The following is a 22,169-nucleotide window of genomic DNA, read 5'->3' on the forward strand; positions in this document are numbered from 1 at the left end:
ATATAGTGGCCCTGCCCGTCTGTGCTTGTCCACGTGTCCGTTGTTAAGTGGACCTTGGCAGTAACCGCGTTGGTGAGGGCGCGTACAATGTTGCGGGAGACGTGGTTGTGCAGGGCTGGGACGGCACATCGGGAAAAGTAGTGGTGACTGGGAACCGAGTAGCGCGGGGCCGCCGCCGCCATCATACTTTTGAAAGCCTCCGTTTCCACAACCCTATACGGCAGCATCTCCAGGCTGATCAATTTGGCTATGTGCACGTTTAACGCTTGAGCGTGCAGGTGCGTGGCGGCGTACTTGCGCTTGCGCTCAAACAGTTGCGCTAGCGACGTCTGGACGCTGCGCTGAGAGACATTGCTGGATGGGGCCGAGGACAGCGGAGGTGAGGGTGTGGGTGCAGGCCGGTAGGCACTCGTGCTTGTGTCCTCAGAGGGGGGTTGGCTCTCAGTGGCAGGTTGGGGCACAGGGGGAGAGGCAGTGGTGCAAACCGGAGGTGGTGAACGGCCTTCGTCCCACCTTGTGGGGTGCTTGGCCATCATATGCCTGCGCATGCTGGTGGTGGTGGCTCCCCAGCTGATCTTGGCGCGACAAAGGTTGCACACCACTGTTCGTCGGTCGTCAGGCGTCTCTGTGAAAAACTGCCACACCTTGGAGCACCTTGGCCTCTGCAGGGTGGCATGGCGCAAGGGGGCGCTTTGGGAAACAGCTGGTGGATTATTCGGTCTGGCCCTGCCTCTACCCCTGGCCACCGCACTGGCTCGGCCTGTGCCCACACCCTGACTTGGGCCCCCGCGTCCTCACCCGCGTCCACGTCCTCTAGTCCTACCCCTACCCCTCAGCATGCTGTATTACCAGTAGTGCAGAAACAGAACGCTGTAATTAAATGTGCCGCTTATTGGCCTGTGGTTGGAGGCTGACTTCGATTACGGAACGCACAGCAGAGGCAGGAAAGAATTTTGCGCAAGCCTGCTGTAACACTTAGCTGGCTGCGTATGAATTAGGACAACTACCCCCAGCAGAGACCCAGTACACTTGTGGACAGGAATACAGCGGTGATATAAGAGGCAACACAGAGGCAGGAAAGAATTTTGCGCAAGCCTGCTGTAACACTTAGCTGGCTGCGAATGAATTAGGACAACTACCCCCAGCAGAGACCCAGTACACTTGTGGACAGGAATACAGCGGTGATGTAAGAGGCAACACAGAGGCAGGAAAGAATTGTGCGCAAGCCTGCTGTAACACTTAGCTGGCTGTGTATGAATTAGGACAACTACCCCCAGCAGAGACCCAGTACACAGAGCACGGTCACAGGCAGCCCAAATATATTTTTTTCCCAAATGTTTTTGGAAAGGCCCACTGCCTATATACACTAAATATGTCTTCTGTCCCTGCCTCACCACTACTGGCCCTGGACAATGTAAAATTACTGCAGGACGCAATGCTCTGCACGGCCGATACACAAAAAAAAAATGTGCAACACTGCAAAAAGCAGCCTCCACACTACTGCACACGGTTAGATGTGGCCCTAAGAAGGACCGTTGGGGTTCTTGAAGCCTAAAATAACTCCTAACGCTCTCCCTATAGCAGCTCCGGCACCAGCAGCACTGTCCCTGATCTCTGTCAGAATGCATCTGTGGCGAGCCGCGGGAGGGGCCGATTTATATACTCGGGTAACACCTGATCTCGCCAGCCACTCACTGCAGGGCTTGAACGTCGTAGGGGGAAGTTGTAATGCCTTACATGTCTTTCTATTGGCCAGAAAAGCGCGGTAATGTCTCAGAGATGAAAGTGAAAGTAACTCGAACATCGCGTGGTACTCGTCTCGAGTAACGAGCATCTCGAACACACTAATACTCGAACGAGTATCAAGCTCGGACGAGTACGTTCGCTCATCTCTAGCTGCGATGCTACAATGCTGCAGGATGCTCATAGCATGGTACGCATACGCCCGTGTGAATGAGCACTAAGGCTGCTTTGACACGTGTTCAGAAAGCGCATTGCAAAACTGTGGCATTTTACCATAATTTTACTCAAATGCATCTTACAGCATTTGACAGCATTTTTTAATGCACTCCATCACTGCGAGGCCACATTAAATTCAATGGCAGTATTGTGCCGGGGTTAGCATGGCATTTGGGACACCATGCTAATCACGGTAAAACGCGTCCAGTGTAAGAGCGGCCTAAGGGCTCCTTCACAGGGGCATATTTGTGTATGCAAAATTTGCTTGCGTAATACACAGAGAATAGAACCCATTGATTTCAACTCCCCTCCATGCTGGAAGACCATCATGTAAACTTACCTTCAGTATGCAACCTGAAGGTCTTACTTTCAGCCCACTCCATCTACCCAAGAGAATGACTATAGTTTCTTAATAACATGCTTTATATTCTTCTATCCAATGTAGGAATCCATTGAACCAACTAAACTTTCACTATCTGCCATTCTCTCCTCTTCTGCTTCTCTCCTTCTTCACCGTTTTTCCTGTACCACTCCTTTTCCTCACTTTACATCCCAACTTTATTGGCCGAACCACTTTTTTACTGCCTCTAACATTCCTAAAAGTATTATTAATTGAAGGCCCTCCTGCTCTATGCAAATGCCCTGACATATATTATTCTTTTGCCATTTTGCCAGCAATGCATGTAAATGGGATCTTTTATAGTCTATTCACACGCACAGGAAAGTATCCATGCAGAATAATGCATGCTCATTATTGCTGTGGATTCCATGCTAAACACGTGTGAATGAACTCCAAAGCATTACAAAGGTGCTAAAATGTGTGTGAATCTGTTCAGCATTCCATGCCAGAAACCTGAGATATAACTATCAATTTTTAGCGCAGATTTCATAAAAAAAATTCACAGTGGATTTCCCTATAGCAAGTAATTCATAACATGTGAACTTGACCTTACATTATACAACCCCAATTACAAAAAAAAGTTGGGATACTATGTAAAATGTAAAGAAATGTAAAGAAAAAAAAGAATGCAATGATTTGGAAATCTCATGTATCCATATTTTATTCACGATTGGACATAGAACACCTATCAGAGGGTGAAAGTGGGACATGTTTCCAATGTATATATTTTAATTAAGTCATTTAGAAATTGATGGCAGCAACACATCTCAAAACATTGGGACAGGGTCAACAAATGGCTAGAAAAGTAGGTGGTACTAATGAAGAGCAACTGGAGGGTCTATTTTCTAGGAAGTCACATGACTGTGTATAAAAAAAGTATGTTAGAGAGGCAGAGTCTCTCAGAAGCAAAGATGTTCAGAGATTCACCAATGTGTGAAAAACTTCTTCTAAAACTTGTGGAACAATTTCAGAAAAATGTTTTTCATTGTTAAAATTGCAAAGACTTTGAATGTACTACCATCTACAGCACATAATATCATCAACAGATTCAGAGTTATATATGTGCAGAAGAGACAAGGCCAACGGTCGACATTGGTTGCTTGAGATCTACGGGTCCTCAGGCGTCACTTCATTAAAACCAGCGAAGATTCTGTAATGTAAATCACTGCATGGGCTTAGGAATACTTCCAGAAATCATTGCCTATGAACACAGTTCATCATGTAATCCACAAATGTAAGTTACAGCTGTATCATACAAAGAAGAAGCCCAGAGGCGTAACTTGAAGCTTCTGGGCCCCGGTGCAAAACCTGTAACAAGGCCCCTAACTATAAGGCTGGGTTCACACAGGGCGGATTTGTCGCGGTTTTGCTGCGGTTTTTCCGTTGCGGTTTTGACGCAGAAGAACTGCTTCTGCGGCAAAACCGCTTCAAAGGTTAATTTGGGCTTGCAGATTTTGCTGCATATTTTCGTGCGGAAAAATCCGCAAGCGTTTTTTTCCGCAGCACTTTTTTACTTTTTGTTGCGTATTTGGTGCGGTTTTGGCTGCATCCATAGACCCCTATGGACAAAAAAGCGCTGCGGAAAAGACCAAAGAATGAACATGCTGCATCTTTTAAAACCGCAACGCAGTTGCATTTCCGCACTGCGGCTGTGAGGAAAAAATCCGTCCTGTGAGAACAGCTTTTTGGCAAATCTCATTTGTGCTGCATTGCACCGCAAATGCAGCGGTTTTGCCGCAGTGCGGATATGCAACGGTAATCCGCGGCAAATCCGACCTGTGTGAACGCAGCCTAATGCTTTTTTCATAGTACTGGGCTCCCAATATGGAGAAGAGAGGCCTTATGGGCCCCCTAAGGCTCCTGGGCCCGGGTGCAACTGCATCCCCTGCACCCCCTATAGTTACGCCCCTGAAGAAGCCATATATCCACACAATCCACAAACATGATGTCTTCTCTGGGGCAAAGATCATATAAAATAGACTGAGGCAAAATGGAAAACTGTTCTGTGGTCGTATTCATCAAAATTTGAAATTCTTTTTGGAAACCATGGACACCGTGTCCTGTTGAAACAAGACGAGAGGGACCATCCAGCTTGTTATCAGCCTGCATCTCTGATAGTATGGGCTGCATTAGTGCCTATGGCATGGGCAGCTTACACAGCTTGAAAGGCACCATCAATGCTGAGCACTACATACAGGTTTAGAACAACATATGCTCCAATCAAGATGACTCTTTCAGAGAGGGCCAGGCATATTTCAGTAAGACAATGGTAAACCACATACTGCATTCGTCACTGCATGGCTTCGCAAAAGAAGAGTCCGTTTGTTGAACTGTCCTGCCTACAGTCCGGACCTTTCACCAATAGAAAACATTTGGCGCAGTATGAAATGAAGAATACGTCAGAGAAGACCCAAGTCTGTTCAGCAGCTCGAATCCTACATTAGACAAGAATGGGACAACATTCCTCTCCACAAACTCCAGCCATTCGTCTCCTCACTTCCCAAATGTTTTCAAACTGTTGTGAAAAGAGGGGATGCTACTAGTGATGAGCGAGTATACTCGCTAAAGGCAATTGTTCGAGCGAGCATTGCCCTTAGCGAGTACCTGCCCGCTCGAGACAAAAGGTTCGGGTGCCGGCAGTGGGCAGGGAGCTGCGGGGAGAAACGGAGGGGAGAGCTCTGTCTCCCTCCCTCCCCCCCACTCCCCCTGCTGACTGCCGCTACTCACCGCTCCCCCGCGCCGGCACCCGAACCTTCTGTCTCGAGCAGGCAGGTACTCGCTAAAGGCAATGCTCGCTCGAGCAATTGCCCTTAGCGAGTATACTCGCTCATCTCAAGATGCTACACAATGGTAGACATGGCCCCGTCCCAATTTTTTTGAGTTGTGTTGCTGCCATCAATTTGTAAATTAGTTGATTTTTTTTTTAAAGAAATAGTAAAATGTCTCACTTTCACCTTCTGTGTTCTGTTGTGAATCAAATATGGATATTTGAAAGTTTCAAATCATTGCATTCTTTTTTTCTTTACACTTATTTACATTTTACACAGCGCCCCAACTTTTTGGGAAATGGGGTTTTATTTGCTGTTTATTACATTATATCAGGTAAGCTTATTCAAAGAAAAAAGATAATTCTGTAAACACATTTTCCTCTTTATATTTACATTTGATGTGTTTCTTCTCACAGATGATGATGAATTAGAGGTTTACACTGACACCAGGCCGCCTGGATTCAATGCCAACCGCAGGAGAAGCAGAGCAGTACTGTATCATCTCTCTGGGCATCTGCAGAAGCAGGATAAGAGCAAGCTCAAGCTGAATAATGTAAGTGTTAAGCTGGAACTTGTCATATGATCTGTGCACGGGGGAATGAGCTGTATAATAGTTGCCCAGGCCTAGCAGAAAACAAACTTATTGGATTAAGTTGGCTAAGACTGGCACATTATATGGCAAAGTTAAATGGATAGTTGGCAAGAGCTGTGCCAAATGTATAAAGTCATACACCTCTTGATAAATTTTGTATGCTTTGAGAGGCAAAAAAGTCACAGATAAATTTGCGCAATTTTCCTTTACTTCTAAATTTTCATGTCAATGGAGACCACGCCCACTTTTATTTTCACAAATTTGACAAAGATAAATATTGCCAAAAATGTAGCAAATTAGGTATATATGTTCTAATGTGACTTTTTAAAAGTTGAACTTTAGGCTGAAACCTAGGGCAAATGCTGTCATAAATGTGGACTATTGTATTCTGTATGATACTTCATATTGTATCCCTTAATGATCAGAAACCATATAGCAATTTTTGTTTTGTGATAGTTAAAGGCTTATCATTTTTTATGCATATTTTTGGAGTGGTTCTGTATCCTGAATTTGATGTCCTGTGTAAAGGGTTTTTGATGCAAATGGTAGATGGAGCAATGCTTCTACAGCACCACCTACTAGAAGAAGGCACTCCTGCAAGTCAATGTTTGACCTTTTAAGATGCCTTGTAACAATGATTAGGAATATCAGCTAAAGTCTTCTCCAGAAGGAAAAGATAACCATGTATAGACAGACAGGTTTGGGGTTTTGCCCCTCATCAGTAAGTTGCTGGCTGGGTGAGAGGCCAAGGATGTTGGTGAGGAAACATTTTTTCTTGCTCTGTCTTTGGCAGTGAGGTATCTCTTCTGTGGCTGCATGATTGTTCTGCAGCCACGAACATTGCAGGATGCATTCACTGGCATAACTATAGGGGATGCAGAATATGCGGTTGCACCCGGGCCCAGGAGCTTAGGGGGCCCATAAGGCCTCTCTTCTCCATATACGGAGCCCAGTGCTATGAATAAAGCATTACAGTTGGGGCCCTGTTACAGGTTTTGCATTGGGGCCCAGGAGCTTCAAGTTATGCCTCTGTGTTAAGGGGTTAAAAGAAGTTGGGGAGCCCCAAGATAAACTTTTGCAACCCGGGCCCATGAGCCTTTAGCTACGCCCCTGGATGCATTCACATTAGTGATTTGCAAGTGCTTAATAGGGGGTTAAAAGAAAAGCACAACTAACCACATATTGCTCAATGCACTATACACAAGGCAAATGAAATCTAGCTAAAAGGTGCTGAGTATTAGATAATATGAGGGATTTCTGGTGGATATTACACATAAACAGTGCTTGTCACGTCCTCTTCTTCAGTGTCAGCCATTCTATTATTCCCAGTATACCGGAGAGTCACATAAGGCCAATTAATCTAGTCTGCAGAATCACTTTTTAGAGGGTTAAAAGTTACTTGTTCCTAACTGCCTCTGAATTATTCACCAATAAATTATCCAGTTCAGCCATGTTAAATAATGGAAGGGCACTTTTTTTTGTGAGAGATATTTTAGGAACAGGGCTATTAAGGGGCCGCTCTTCTGCGCCGTGAGGCACCTACTTTATGCATTTTATTATGCTTTTATATCTAATTATTTATGCTAAGAAGAACCCGTCACATCCCATATTTAATCTTAATTATTTACAGCAGGCTAATATATATATATTTTTAATTTTCTTAAAATAATAAGCACGGAAATACATTCTGTACCTCCTACCCTTATGTGGTTCTTGCTGCCATTGTAAGAACATTAAAGTGATCCTCCCATTCTGGACATGCAAAGATAGCCGCATCGTTCCTCTAACTGACGGTGCATTACTATAAATCATTCGTCTAAGTGAATGATTCACGTCTGTGCGCACGCAATACACAGAGAATAGAAGCCATTGACTTCAATGGCTCGCACGCATTCCCTTTTCAAGTGTGTACACAGAAAAAAGTGCAGAATGATCTACTTTTGTGCACAAATGCGTGTGCAATATGCAAGGAAATGCGCGGCAAAATTCTGTGGCAGAAATAATGCATCTCAAATGCATTAGGGTAAATAGCGTTTAAATGGGGGCAGTCATCTGCTGCGTGCAAGAAACCGTGCCCTGCGAGCGCAAATATCTCAGTCAGATATGCCAATATGCACGTAAAGAAGCATCGTTCATTGCAAACCACAAATATGCCCTTACTGTACACTATCCTACCAAAAGTAAATGGAAACCTCGGCAAGAACCAGAAGAAGTATTTATCTCCATATGTTAATACTAAGTGGGGCTCCTTTGTCCCCAATGACACAAGATATTCTTCGTGGCATACTTTCTTCTAACGTCTGATACACTTTAGCTTGTATTTCCCTCCATTCATCAAGCAAATGTCTGGCAAGCTCTCTCAAAGAAAATGCATTGGTCTGTCTGCAATGGTGTAAGGAGTGTCGTCATCGTTGGACAGTTGAGCAATAGAACATTCTACGGAGTGTTGAATCACGCTACTTCATCTTCAAATCAGAAGGACCCACCTGGGTGTGGAGGATGTCTGGGGAAGCCTTTTACCTGAGTGTGCTGTGCCAACAGTTAGGTATGGTGGAGGTTCTGTTATGGCTTGGGGATGTTTTACATGGCATGGTCTCAGTCTATTGGTTTTATTGGCAAGAACCATGAACACGGAGGTATACCTTGACATCCTAGACAATAATATGCTGCTGACATTCTGGCAATACTCTAGAAATAGTCAGCAATACTTCCAACAGTGTCTTATATTGGTGTGCAGATATGGATATTCCCCAACTGACCTGCACATCTAATCTGAACCCTATTGAGCATTCTTTGGATGAAATGGAAAGTAGGGTCAGGAAATATGAACAGCGTTCACCTATTTTGAGAAAACTCATCAGACGTTTTCAGGATGAATGGAGGGAAATACCAGCTGTTAGTAGAAAGTATAACGCAAAGTGTATCCAATGTCATTAGAGCCAACAGAGCCCCACTAAGTATTAACACATGGAGACAAATACTACTTTTGAGTCTTGCTCAGGTGTCTAATTACTTTAAATAGAAGAGCGTATCGGGGCAATGCCGACTAGTATGAAGAATGACAATTTACCACTTTGTCTCCCCCATTCATCTGCCTATTTTACAAGTCTTGCAATCATTTTGTACTGCTCAGCCGGAGGTATAAAGTTTTATCTGTTGTTTGGCTGTGAAAAACAGCCGAGATGACAGCTTGTCCCCTCTCAACTCTGCGGGAACCAATTCACCACTTAAAAACCCAGCTGAAAGGCCAGAGTCGTGCGCTGGAAATTAAAATGTAAGCTGACCTCCCCTTTGAATATTACATGAAGGAAACTCTCTGGTATGTTTTCATCAGTTAATACTGCAGACAAGCGCTTCGTATTAATGCAGGGGGTGATTTATGTAATAATAAAGTGCATCACGGAAGAATGCAAAATAATTGTTTATCATTAATCATCTTACCAGCCAGAAATTATTGCACCTGTCTCATGTATAAAGGATGAACGCAGTCTTACGAAAATAGAAAGATATCAGCGATGCAGTCGGGGCTACAGTAGTGACGCCGGCAATACAAAGTACTGCTGCTGCTAAGGAGGCTTTCCTAATATTAACATTTAATGATGTGCGAATTCCCTATTATTAGCTTTTGTAAGAGTGCGCTGCCTACTTTCCCATGGCCGACCACATATAATAAGTTTGCTCTTCATAGTTAGCGGCCGACCATGGAGCTTGTAGAAAGTTCTGAATGGGGTCAATATAAGATGAAGTTGTTACTTCTTTCTAGCAGTTGGCTTTGATGGCATATTGTAGCGATATGCAATTAATATCTCTCATGACGCCATCTTTTATTGGGCTGATTTCACTTGAACATATTACGGACATATGTATGCATCCATAATACAGGTGAGGGTATTGGCCTGACCACGGTCCTCCGGACCTGAACTTCTATAATGCTCTGAGGAGGTCAGGAAACCTGCATCAAAGACGAGACAGTCATCCGTATTATGGACCCATAAGCAGGACTATAATACATTTGCCTGGAGCTAGCCTTAGTGAGGTAACCCTTATGCCAGCGTTACTGCTCTAGTCTGCAAGCCCGGGTTCATATATGTGTTTCAAAGCTGTGTATACTCAGAAAATGTACAAATGAATCCACAACGTTAACCCTCATTTTTTTATGCAAATCCAAATTTGATGTGGATTTACTGAACTGGTGTATTTTCACAGGTAATGCCCCACAAAAGCAAAGGTGGGGAAAAAAACACAATTAGGTAAAGTAGATAGGCGGTTTAGGAAATGTGCAACAACAATTCCCTATTCAGTCAGTTAGCATCATCTTTTTTAGTAAATCCTTTCTATCTGAAAATTTTCTGGAGTCTTTCTCTTCACTTGGGTCATGTGATCCCATTGTGACCACCTTGGAATTACTTGTCCCTCTGTTCTCTCAGAACTTCCTGTATGATGAAACTGCATGGACTGTACACCACATGTTCTTTACAGGAGAGGGGGGGACAAACTCCTGTCACAGTTACTGCTGATGATTAGAAGCTCCTGTCACACAGTTTTAATGAAGGAGATAATAGCTCAGCCTTACCGACTGTATACTTATGGTCTATAGCTTATTTAGGAGAATATAGAGGGTAATGATAATGATACTGTCCTCCCAGTAGGCAGAGATGGTACTAGCCCTAGCTGGTCGTCTGATGCTGCACTAATGCATTATGGGACTGCTAGCACAGCATGGAGAAAGAGAAAGCAGGGAGAAATCTAAAAATCAAGGCGGTGCATAATAAGTACAGAATGAAGGCTACACTGCAAGAACGAGTGTAACATACATAGGAGATATCCAGAGTGTGACCTTTTTCAGTCAAATGTATTTCAGCTCCAGATTTGGTCTGTGTTTTTGAGCTATTCACATGGCTGTATTTTTATGGTCATCTTTAAAAAATGAAGCTATTTATAAATGCACCTATTTTTGCATTTTTGCCTCCGTAATGCTATTATTTTCTATTTATCAAATACGGATCAGCATTTCTCCAGTAGAAAATAAAATACAGATCAAATACTAACAGCCAAAAAAATGACATTTGGAAGAGCAACCTTTGAAACAACAAACTACAATTTTAATCTGCTTTAAAAATCCAATACTTTATTAAGATACTATTAAAACTCCCAATTAGAATATGTATGTATATATACATATATATATATATACCAATACGCAAAAAAAATCAGACCACCAGAACAACTCTCAAATTGGCATAACAAATACGGGGGTCTTGTAACATCAAGAACTATTAAAGAGAACTATGAATTAATGATAAACCCAGTCCACAGGTGGGGTACTGATGGACCAAGCAGGGGTTCAATAGGACAAGTCTCCAGCACAGATTCACCGAGCAGATAGCAAATGAACTTCATCACTCAAAATTTTTCAAAAGCAGGAAACCCTTCTCCAGATGTAAAGTGTATATTATATTATGACTAGCTGATATACCCGGCTTCGCCCAAGTTAATTTGGTACTGGTGTTTATCTGGTGTTCACACGGAAAATCTTATGAAGTCATGGTTACTTTAGAGAAACTGAGGAAAAACATATGTTCACCATTCTGCATAGTTCTCTGCGTTACCCAGGAAACACCACGTGGAGGCAACCATGCGACGTTTCCTTTATATAAAATGACATCAGGAAGTGAGAGAATTAGATTACGTACATAAAATTTGGACACTAATTCTTTTGCGCTTAGAATTGAATAATCGAGTTGGGACCCATTAACGTTTCATACTTATGACACAATCAATGCTTGTGCCAAATTTCATGTTTCTATGACATTGGGAAGTGAGAGATTTAGATTATTTACGTAACATTTGGACGCTAATTCTTTTGCGCATAGAATTGAATAATGGAGTTGGGACCCATTAGCTTTTCCTATTTATGACATAATCAATGCTCGTGCCAAATTTCCCGTTTCTATGACACCGGAAAGTGAGAAAATTACATTCCGAACGTAAAATTTGGATGCCAATTCTTTTGTGCTTAGAATTGAATAATCGAGTTGGGACCCATTAGCTTTTCCTATTTAGGACATAATCAATGCTTGTGCCAAATTTCCTGTTTCTATGACACCAGAAAGTGAGAAAATTACATTCCACACGTAAAATTTGGACGCTAATTCTTTTGCACATAGAATTAAATAATCAAGTTGGGACCCATTAGCTTTTCCTATTTAGGACATAATCAGTGCCAAATTTCACGTTTCTATGACACCGGAAAGTAAAAAAATTAGATTCCGTACGTAAAATTTGGACGCTAATTCTTTTGTACATAGAATTGAATAATCGAGTTGGGACCTAAGAACTTTTCATATTTATGACATAATCAATGCTCGTGCCAAATTTCATGTTTCTATCACATTGGGAAGTGACAGATTTAGATTATGTACGTAAAATTTGGACGCTAATTCTTTTGCGCATAGAATTGAATAATGGAGTTGGGACCCATTAGCTTTTCCTATTTATGACATAATCAATGCTCGTGCCAAATTTCCCATTTCTATGACACCGGAAAGTGAGAAAATTACATTCCGCACGTAAAATTTGGACACTAATTCTTTTGCGCATAGAATTGAATAATGGAGTTGGGACCCATTAGCTTTTCCTATTTATGACATAATCAATGCTCGTGCCAAATTTCCCGTTTCTGTGACACCGGAAAGTGAAAAAATTACGTTCCGCACGTAAAATTTTGATGCCAATTCTTTTGTGCTAGAATTGAATAATCGAGTTGGGACCTATGAACTTTTCCTATGCATGACATAATCAATGCTCGTGCCAAATTTCACGTTTCTATGACACCGGAAAGTGAGAAAATTAGATTCCGTACGTAAAATTTGGATGCTAATTCTTTTGCGCATAGAATTGAATAATAGAGTTGGGACCCATTAGCTTTTCCTATTTATGACATAATCAATGCTTGTGCCAAATTTCACGCTTCTATGACACCGGGAAATGAGAGAATTAGATTCCGTACGTAAAATTTGGACGCTAATTCTTTTGCGCATAGAATTGAATAATCAAGTTGGGACCTATTAGCTTTTCCTATTTATGACATAATCAATGCGCGTGCCAAATTTTAAGTTTCTATGACATTGGGAAGTGAGAGATTTAGATTATGTACGTTAAATTTCGACACCAATTCTTTTGCGCTAGAATTGAATAATTGAGTTGGGACCGAATTACCTTTCCTATTTTGGAGATAATCTATGCTTGTGCCAAAATTCATGTTTCTACGACATCGGGAAGTTGGAGAACTTTTGGCGAGTCAGTCAGTGAGTCAGTGAGGGCTTTCGTCTTTATATATATAGATGGATCCACAGAGGTGCACTGACCTTATAATCCCCTTTGTGGCTTCTACCAGCAGGGTAGTCGTCCTGAAAAGAACGTCACTCAATTCAAAAGACTTCCCCCTATTAATGCACCATAATCCCTTTTAATACCTCCAATGCTTTGGTGGCCCAAAAGTGACTTCTCAATGTTGCAAAATAGCATCCCGATGCTTTCTCCTTCAGTTTGTTCGGATTCACTAGGGAATGTAGAAAAATAAATGCTAGTATATTCGTAGGGCTAGTTACTACAATAGTCCAATAGACCTACCGATTAGGATGTCCATAGATGACCAGAACATTGTCTTGCAACATCGGGATGTCATTTTTGGGCCTGCAAGGCACTGGAAGTGTTAAGAAGTATTAATAGTCGTGAGCCTTCTGGATTGAGGGGACACTCTTTTCAGGCTAACTACTTCGCCATTAGGGGGAACATAGGCGAATATAAAGTCAGTGCACCTTTATGGCCCATCATAATATAGTATACACTTTACTCCTGGAGAAGAGTTTCCTGTTTTTTTAAAATGTTGAGTGATGAAGTTCATTGTATATCTACCTGGTGAATCGGTGCTGAAGACCGGTCCTCTTGAACCCCTACTTGATCCTTGAGTACCACACCTATGGACTGGTTTATCCTTAATTCACAGTGCTCTTTCATACCTCTTGGTTTTACAAGACCCCCCGTTTTTGTCATGCTAATTAGGGAGTTGTTTTAGTGGTCAGATTTTTTGCGTATTGGCATATATATCTATAATTGGAGGTTTTAATAGTATCTTAATAAGGTATTGGATTTTAAGGGGGCTTTAAATGGTAGTTTATTGTGAACTATCAAATACTGCTGAAATACTGATGACCTACAGTTGTAATGTCATCTGTGACATGTCCATAATATGAATCCATATTACAGATGTGGTACAATGCACTTGTCGGAAACTGGCCTAGGACAGATAATAAGGTGAGGGGTGAAGTGATAGAAGAATGTGTTTCCGCTGGAGTGGCTCTTTAATTCCAAAGGATTTACTAACTTTTTCTTGCAACTCTAGAATCCTAGATCATAGAATCATAGGATGGTAGAGTTGGAAGGGACCTCCAGGGTCATCGGGTCCAACCCCCTGCTCAGTGCAGGATCACTAAATCATCCCAGACAGATGTCTGTCCAGCCTTTGTTTGAACACTTCCATTGAAGGAGAGCTCATCACCTCCCGTGGTAACCCGTTCCACTCATTGATCACCCTCACTGTCAGAAAGTTTTTTCTAATATCTAATCTGTATCTCCTCCCTTTCAGTTTAATCCCATTGCTTCTAGTCTTTCCTTGTGCAACTCTACTGTGGATAGACAAGTTTTGTGGTATTCCTGGAAAAAAAAAAAGTTAATCTCCAAAATTCTTTCCTATTTTCTGTAAAAGATAATGCAAATCTAAGAGCAGAATTGATCTGAAAAGACGCAGTTAAGTTCTGATTTCACGATTCCAACTTCATGTCTTATTTCTTTGTTTATCATTATGCCACCTCTTGAATTTGCTTTTGAAGCATCTGGTGAGGAAAGGGAAAAGAAAATCCGTTTCTGTGAAGGAAAAAAAGAGCATGGAAAACCCTACCAGTTCCCAATTAGTGAGTAATAAAGAACATGTCAATGTAGTGGTGAAAAGCAGGTGTTATAATGTCAGGATCTGGCCTCCATTATAAACCTGACGCCACTCAAGCACTGACATTACACCTTTTTTTGCAATAGCAAAATCTAATGTCACCACCTTGTGCTTGATTGATGCAAAGAATAGCACTGCTTATTCTTTATAAGCCATGGGTGTAGTATCCTGAGTTTTCCCTGCGCTGAGGTCCGCCTGTGATAAGTGTCTCTGTAATATAATACTAGTTAGGCCAGTTTTACAAGAACTTATAGCGCCCGCATTTATAAGCTGGACAGCAGGTATCCTGACCCAAACGTAGAACATAATAGGGATCCATGAAGTCCTGAGTTCGGGATACCTGTGGTCAGGCAGGACACTTATCCTGTGTGACATAAATGCGGTTGGAATAAGTTTGTGTCGTTTTGTGCCGATGTGAAACTAGTCTTAAAAATAGTTTAAGATTTTCTGAAAACTTAAACTATAAGAGGGTCATGGTGAAGGTGTTATTACTTATCTTATAGATTCACATATCGTAAAGTACAAATGTAGCAAATGTTAAATTGACATTTAATGTATTATAACTACAATTTATTACAATACAGTGAATCGAGTTGTTACAATGTCATGTTAACGATCGCTGCATCAGTACATACTAGGGCTCCAGCAATGATCTAGTTATTCCACACAAAGCATAGTTATTCTGTACCATGTTTTGCACAGTTTCCCATTATCTCCGAAGAACAAATGAAAAAGTTGTTACTCTGTGTGTGACTATTCGGTGCCTCCATATGCAATGTATCAGGAATATATTCTCACCTAGAAGCAGAGAATGCCTACATACTACAACATCTGAGCGAAAATGGTATAATTCTTTTTCATCGGAACCTGACAGAAAAAAAACCTCAGCATCCGTGCATATTGAATTATACTAAGACCTCATAGACTTCTAATGGTACCATATTATGGTTCTGTCGAATTTGGAGTGTTGAATTGGTTTTGCGATTAAACTTATTTATTACTTATTCACAGGACAGATAACAAATGTATGATCTCTGGGGATCCGACTGCTGGGACTCCTAAGGGTGATGAGAATGGCATCCTCAAATCCCATTAGTGAATGAAGTGGTGTGGTGCATCCATGACCACCGCTCCATTCATTTCCATGGCACTGACGAAGATAACCAAGCACAGCACTCCGCTATCTCCATAGACAGTCAATGGAGTGGTATCCTCACATTAAAGTGGTTGTCCGAGATATTACATATGTATATACTGTGAGTATAAGCCTAGTTTTTCAGCACATTTTTTTGAGCTAAAAAAGCCCCCCTCGGCTTATACTCGAATCAGAGAAGGCTTTAAAAAAAAACCTCCATACTCGCCTCCCAGCCGGCGTCTGTGTCTCCGGCGGCAGTGCGGCAGGCTGCTTGAATTCTCTCCGCTGTCATCCCCCGCCATCCTCTTTGCTCGGCTCTGTCATCCCCCGCTGTCAGCGCGGTAAAAGTAAGAGCTGTGATTGGATCGAGCGTCAGCCAATCACAGCCTGTGCTCAATCATTCACAGCCAATCAAGCTGCTTTAGAATTCTCCCTGCTGTCATCTCCCTGCTCGGCTTTCAAATCCCCTGCCGTCAGTGCTGTGTAAGTAAACGCTGTGATCGAGCGCCAGCTGTGATTGGCTGGCGCTCAATCCAATCACAGCGCTTACTTACACAGCACTGACAGAGTCAAGCAGAGAGGAAGGCGGGGGATGACAGCGGGGAAAATTCAAGCAGCTTGTCGCACACACAGACGCTGGCTGGGAGGTGAGTATGGAGGTTTTTCTTTTTACCTAGTATATACTCAAGTATAGCTCGGCTTATACTCGAGTCAATAAGTTTTACCAGTTTGTTGGGGTGAAACTTATTGTCTCGGCTTATACTCTGGTTGGCTAATACTCGAGTATATACGGTAAATATTTTTTTAAAGCACGTCTCCTATGGCAAATGCTAGTAAACCAGCTAATATTCACCTTTCCCAGCTCCCTGCAAGTATTTGTCGGCAGCTCCAGCTTTCCTCTGTGATGTACTCCTTACAGGCTGCAGCAGCCTGTGTACAGGACATCATAGGTTGCTGCAGCCAATCACACAGCCCAGTGTTCGATCACTAAAATCACTAATTGGCTATAGCAGTCTGTGATGTCCCATGCACAGGCTGCTGCAGCCTGTGAACAATACATCATGGGTAAGACCCTTAGCTGTCAATGGGGGCCTTGCAGGGAGCTGGGAATTTTAACTGGCTTATTATTTTTTTGCCATTATAGACTGGTTTTTAAAATATATTATCTTGGACAATCCATTTAATTGTTGTCAAAAGTAGCAAAAGATTATATTATACAGATAAAAATATAAAGTATGCTGTATGAAACGTTCAAAAACTGATTACTATTATGACCTTTGGAAATCAACCTCACTTGTACATATTGGCTGTTTTGACTAGAAATTATATAAATACATTTGTGGTTTTCTGCTTTTGTGCAGTATTGTATGTTTTTCATAGATAGGAATATAGTATGCTTTTGGCAGACATTCTTCCAGCATGGCCACATTTAGAAAAGTAGACATTTGTATATGTCAATCATCTTATATCTCATCAATTCAAGATGCAGAACATTGATTACTGCAAAGTTGGATTTGGCGAGTACCCAGGAGTTCATCCTCCAGAATTACAGTGAGGGGGTTTAAGAAACGTGCAACAACAATTCACTATAAATTATTCAGTGTGAGCTTTCTTACAGTAGAATATTCTCATAGCTACTTTATAACAACTGCTATCCCTTAGGGCCAACTGGGGAATATATTGTATTTACTACTGCAGGATAATAATGGTTATAATGAGTCCACTATGACAATGTAAAGTCGTATAACAAAAATGTACTGTGGGGGTAGCACAAGGAAACTAGTTTTTTAAAACAGATTTTTAAAAGTTTTACAAGTAGGTGTTTTTTTTATTATTTTTTATTAAAATCTCTATTTGATGCTCCACAATGTGGTAGCCACATGCAAAGGAGGCCCCGCCCACCTGTAGCCACCAATGGTCACACAATCTTTACAATAATGCACGGTGAGATTTTGGTAACATATAGATACAGTTACCACATCATGGAGCTGCAGCCTAAACATTTTCAAAAAATCATGTATTACATATACAATAATATAATATATACTGTATATATTGTACATTAATTGTTACATTACTATGTACATTATAAATATAAATCCTATATATATCTTATATAATATATATAATCCGTATATTTACAAGGGGTCTGGAAAGTCTTCAGATCCTTTCACTATTTTTACTATTTTTATACTTTGTTGTGGACTTGTGCAAACTGAGAAAAAAAAATAAAGTTTTCCCCAACCTTCCCCATAATAACAAATTGAAAACAGAATGTTAGAAATCTTTGTAAATTTTTCAAAAATTCAAAACTAACATTTTGCATTGACATAAGTATTCATACCCTTTGGTATGTCACTTGAAATTTAGCTCTGGGGGCTTCCTATTTCTCTTGATCGTCCTTCAGATGCTTCTACACCTTGATTTGAGTCGTCCTGTAGTAAATTCAATTGATTGGACATAATTTTAAAAGACCCACCCCCTGTCTGTATAAGATCTCACAGGTTATAATGCATATCAGTGCCAAAACCAAGCTATAGGGAGGAAAGAACTGCCTGTAGAGCTCAGAGACAGGATTGTGTGGAGGCACAGATATGGAGAAGACTGCAGAAAATTTCTGCTGCACTGAAAGTTTTCAAGAGCACAGTGACCTCTCTAAATTTTAAATGGAAAAAGTTTGGAACAGCCAGGACTCTTCCTAGAGCTAGCCAACCTACCTAACTGAGTAATCAGGGGAGACTGGCTTTGGTACAAGTGAGGACCAAGAGCAGTCACTCTGAGTGAGCCCCAAAGATCCTGTGTGCGAATCGGTTAAATTTCCAGAAGGTCAACCTCCATGCAGCAATACACTAATCTGGGTTTTATAGTAGAATGGCCAGAAAGAAGCCTCTCCTCAGTAAAAAGAAACATGAGAGACAGTTTGGAGTTTGCCAAAAAGCACCTAAAGGACTCTTAGATTGCGAGAAACAAGATTCTCTGGTCTGATGAAACCAAGATTGAACTTTTTGGTCTTAGTTCTAAGTGTTATGTCTGTAGAAAACCAGAAACTGCTCATCATTGGCCCAATACCATCTCTACAGTGAAGCATGGTGGTGGCAGTATCATGCGGTGAGGGTGTTTTTCAGCAGCTGGGACAGGAAGACCGGTCAGGGTTGATGGAAACCTGAATGGAGCAAAGTACAAAGAAATCATTAATGAAAACCTGATCCGGAGCACAAGGGACCTCAGACTGGGCAGAAGGTTCACCTTCCAACATGTCAATGACCGTAAGCACACAGCCAAGGCAATACAAGATGGCTTAGGAATAACGCTGTGAATGTCCTTGCGTGGCCCAGCAGAGCCCTGACTTGAACCAAATCGAACATCTCTAGAGAGACCTGTAAATGGCTGTCCACAAATGGTCCCCATCCATGTGCTGATGATATTCACCATGCAGAATAAATAATGCAATCTTTCATAGATCACGCTTTTACAGATGCGGCGAAACCAAATAAGTTTTCTTTGGGGGTGGGGGTACAGGGGGGGTGATTTTTTTTGTTTTGTAAATTTGGAGGAAAGTTTTTTTAAACCTTTAATATCCTTTAATTTTGCAGTAATATTTTTTTTCACCTATTTTATTTCGTTTCCTTAATCGTTTGATCACTTATACCATATATTGCAATACTTCAGTACTGCAGTATATGGTATTTCTACAGGAAATCTTTTAAAATGTGCTGGAGGTATGTCTTAATAGGCAGAAATACCTGGCAGTTCCAGGAGCCTTCAGAAGGTCCCCGGCTGCCATAACACCCAGACATCACCCAGTGATTGATTGCGGGCAGCTGTTCAGGACCTCCACCCACTGATTGTGTCCTTTAAACAGTTAACAGCCATGATTGGTGTAAACTCTGATCATGGCTGTTGCAGCCTGGAGTCATCTGTCAAAGACAGCCGACATCGGCTGTGTATAGTGCTGGCTCTGCTTCTGAGCTTGTGTGATAATAACTTTGTGACCAATCCCCCCACAGCCTTTGCTGTGCCGAAAGCCACAGTTGGGACCCCTTAAAAAATCACCTTTATTGATATGTAGTAAAATATATTACAGCAACAATAAACTGAAAAATCAGAGTCTCAATGTGGTGTGATTGACTGTAATACATTATACTAAACCAGTCTAACCTCTCATGCCCACAAGTGTCGCGGGATACGCCCGTGGATTTACACTGCGGGAGTACAGTGTTTAAAAACAAAAAGTGCCTGCTGGTGATCGTGGAATTCCGTGGTCTCCATTAATGCTATATTAATGGAGACCTCTCGTGGCATAAATCCACGGGAAACAGAACATGCCATGATTTAATTTCTGCTGCGGAAATCCATGGTAGAATTCCACATGTGCGCATTGGCAGGCAGAAAAGCTATTAGGCTTAAAGGCCCATTTAGGCACAACGATTATCGCTCAAAAGCCGTCTTTTGAGCGATAATCGTTGTGTGTAACTGGACTTACATTGTGCAGTTTTCGCTATCCCGTTGCTCATCATCGCTGAAAGACGACGATGAGCCTTATCAGGGATTCACAGCGAGATACAGCTGATAATATTGTTTCAGCTGTATCCCGCTCCCTAAACAAAGGCTGTGTATGAAGAACAGAGCGGTCCAGCTCTATTCTCCATACCCAGCACGGAGCGCTCGGCTGTATAACAGCCGGGCGCTCCGTGCAGAAGACAAGCGGGGACACCCCACTTGTCTTTTGCATCCTCCGTTCCCAGCGCTCGGCTGTATAACAGCCGGGCGCTCAGAACGGGGAACAGCAGAATGCAGAAGACAAGCAGGGACACCCCGCTTGTCTTCTGCATCCTCAACTCGGAGTGCTCGCTGTACAACAGTCAGGTGCTCGGAATGGGGAACAGCTGGATGCAGAAGACAAGAGGGGACACCCTGCTTGTCTTCTGCATCCTCCGCTCTGACCGCTCGGCTGTCTAACAGCCGGGCGCTCGGAGCGGAGAACAGCTGGATGCAGAAGACACCTGCTTGTCTTCTGCATCCTCTGCTTCCTGCGCAAGGTGATCGCTCATCTTGAGCGATCATCTTGCGCCGTAAATGACGCAACAATTATTGCTCAAAAGTCCCTTGAGTGACGCATTTGAGCAATAATCATTGTGTCTAAATGGCCCTTAAGAAAGGCCTGGATGCCTTTCTTAAAAGTAATAATATTGCATTTGGGTACTAGATTTCTGGAGAAGGTGAGTCCAGAAGGATTTCTTTCCACTATCATAAGGCAATTGGCATCCTCATCATGAAGGGTTTTATTTTTGCCTTCCTCTGGATCAATACAGTTTTCCTTCCACCTTATCAACTATGTTGCTATGTGGCTGCTATTGGGGCCTCTGAGGTGGGATGGCCTAATCTATAGTAAGTGGTTCTAGGGCCATTTTTAGCGGTGTAGAGAACCTGCACAGTGATGTAATGTTAGTAAACAAGGGAGTAGAAATGACCTTTAGTTTTGAAAACGGTATTGGGGCACCAAGACCTCCTGTTTAGAAGTATGATGATGTCATACAGTACCTGAAATGAGCCCAATTATTAGATTTGTGTTCTACAATGTGAAAAATGTTAATTTCGAGTTTCCTTTCATCATGATGTAATGATTATGCAGATAGTATGTACCTAGACATCGATGTAATACATCCAGTGAAGTGTATCATACGGCATATGCACTATAAATTAGTTTTTAATGAAAAGCTTTTTAATGATTGCGGTTATGAGAATGATCTGATCATCATGATAATATATATGATAATTAAAGAGGATCACAATGCATTACAGAATTCCAATTACTAATTCACTGCAAGGGACTTTATAGTACAGTACCTGCACTCAAAGAAATATATGGTTAGGCGATTATCGGCCTCTGACAGCAATTTGCTAATTATGTGCTAATCCCATATAGAAGGTGATTCAAAAGACAGGGCCAACTGGAATATCTTCTGAACAAAAGAGATGCAAGTAGGAAACTTTGTAGATCACACATATGGGTAGGGGAAAACTTTTTGGCACTATGATAGTGCCTGTCAGCCATGTTGATGGCAGGCATCTTAGGTTCAGACCAAAACATTTCAATGGAAAGGGGGGTCATGGGATTCATGATTTAAAGGGGTTGTCCCACGCCGAAACGGGTTTTTTTTTTTTTCAACCCCCCCCCCCCGTTCGGCGCGAGACAACCCCGATGCAGGGACCTAAAGAAAGCTTACCGGAGCGCTTACCTTAATCCCCGCGCTCCGGTGACTTCTATACTTACCGGTGAAGATGGCCGCCGGGATCCTCTTCCTCCG

At 42.0% G+C, this 22,169-nt stretch overlaps 1 protein-coding gene across 1 annotated transcript in view; it reads left to right on the forward strand.

Moving 5' to 3' along the window:
• The window catches only part of LOC136576410 (potassium voltage-gated channel subfamily H member 8-like), a 463,162-nt gene that overhangs the window by 319,022 nt on the left and 121,971 nt on the right, over positions 1-22,169 (forward strand). Inside the window, exon 4 of the mRNA XM_066575676.1 lies at positions 5,544-5,680. Within this exon, the coding sequence (XP_066431773.1) occupies positions 5,544-5,680 (137 nt within the window). The remainder of the gene's footprint in view (positions 1-5,543; positions 5,681-22,169) is intronic.

This window comes from Eleutherodactylus coqui, chromosome 8, assembly GCF_035609145.1.
Source record: "Eleutherodactylus coqui strain aEleCoq1 chromosome 8, aEleCoq1.hap1, whole genome shotgun sequence".
NCBI lineage: Eukaryota > Metazoa > Chordata > Amphibia > Anura > Eleutherodactylidae > Eleutherodactylus > Eleutherodactylus coqui.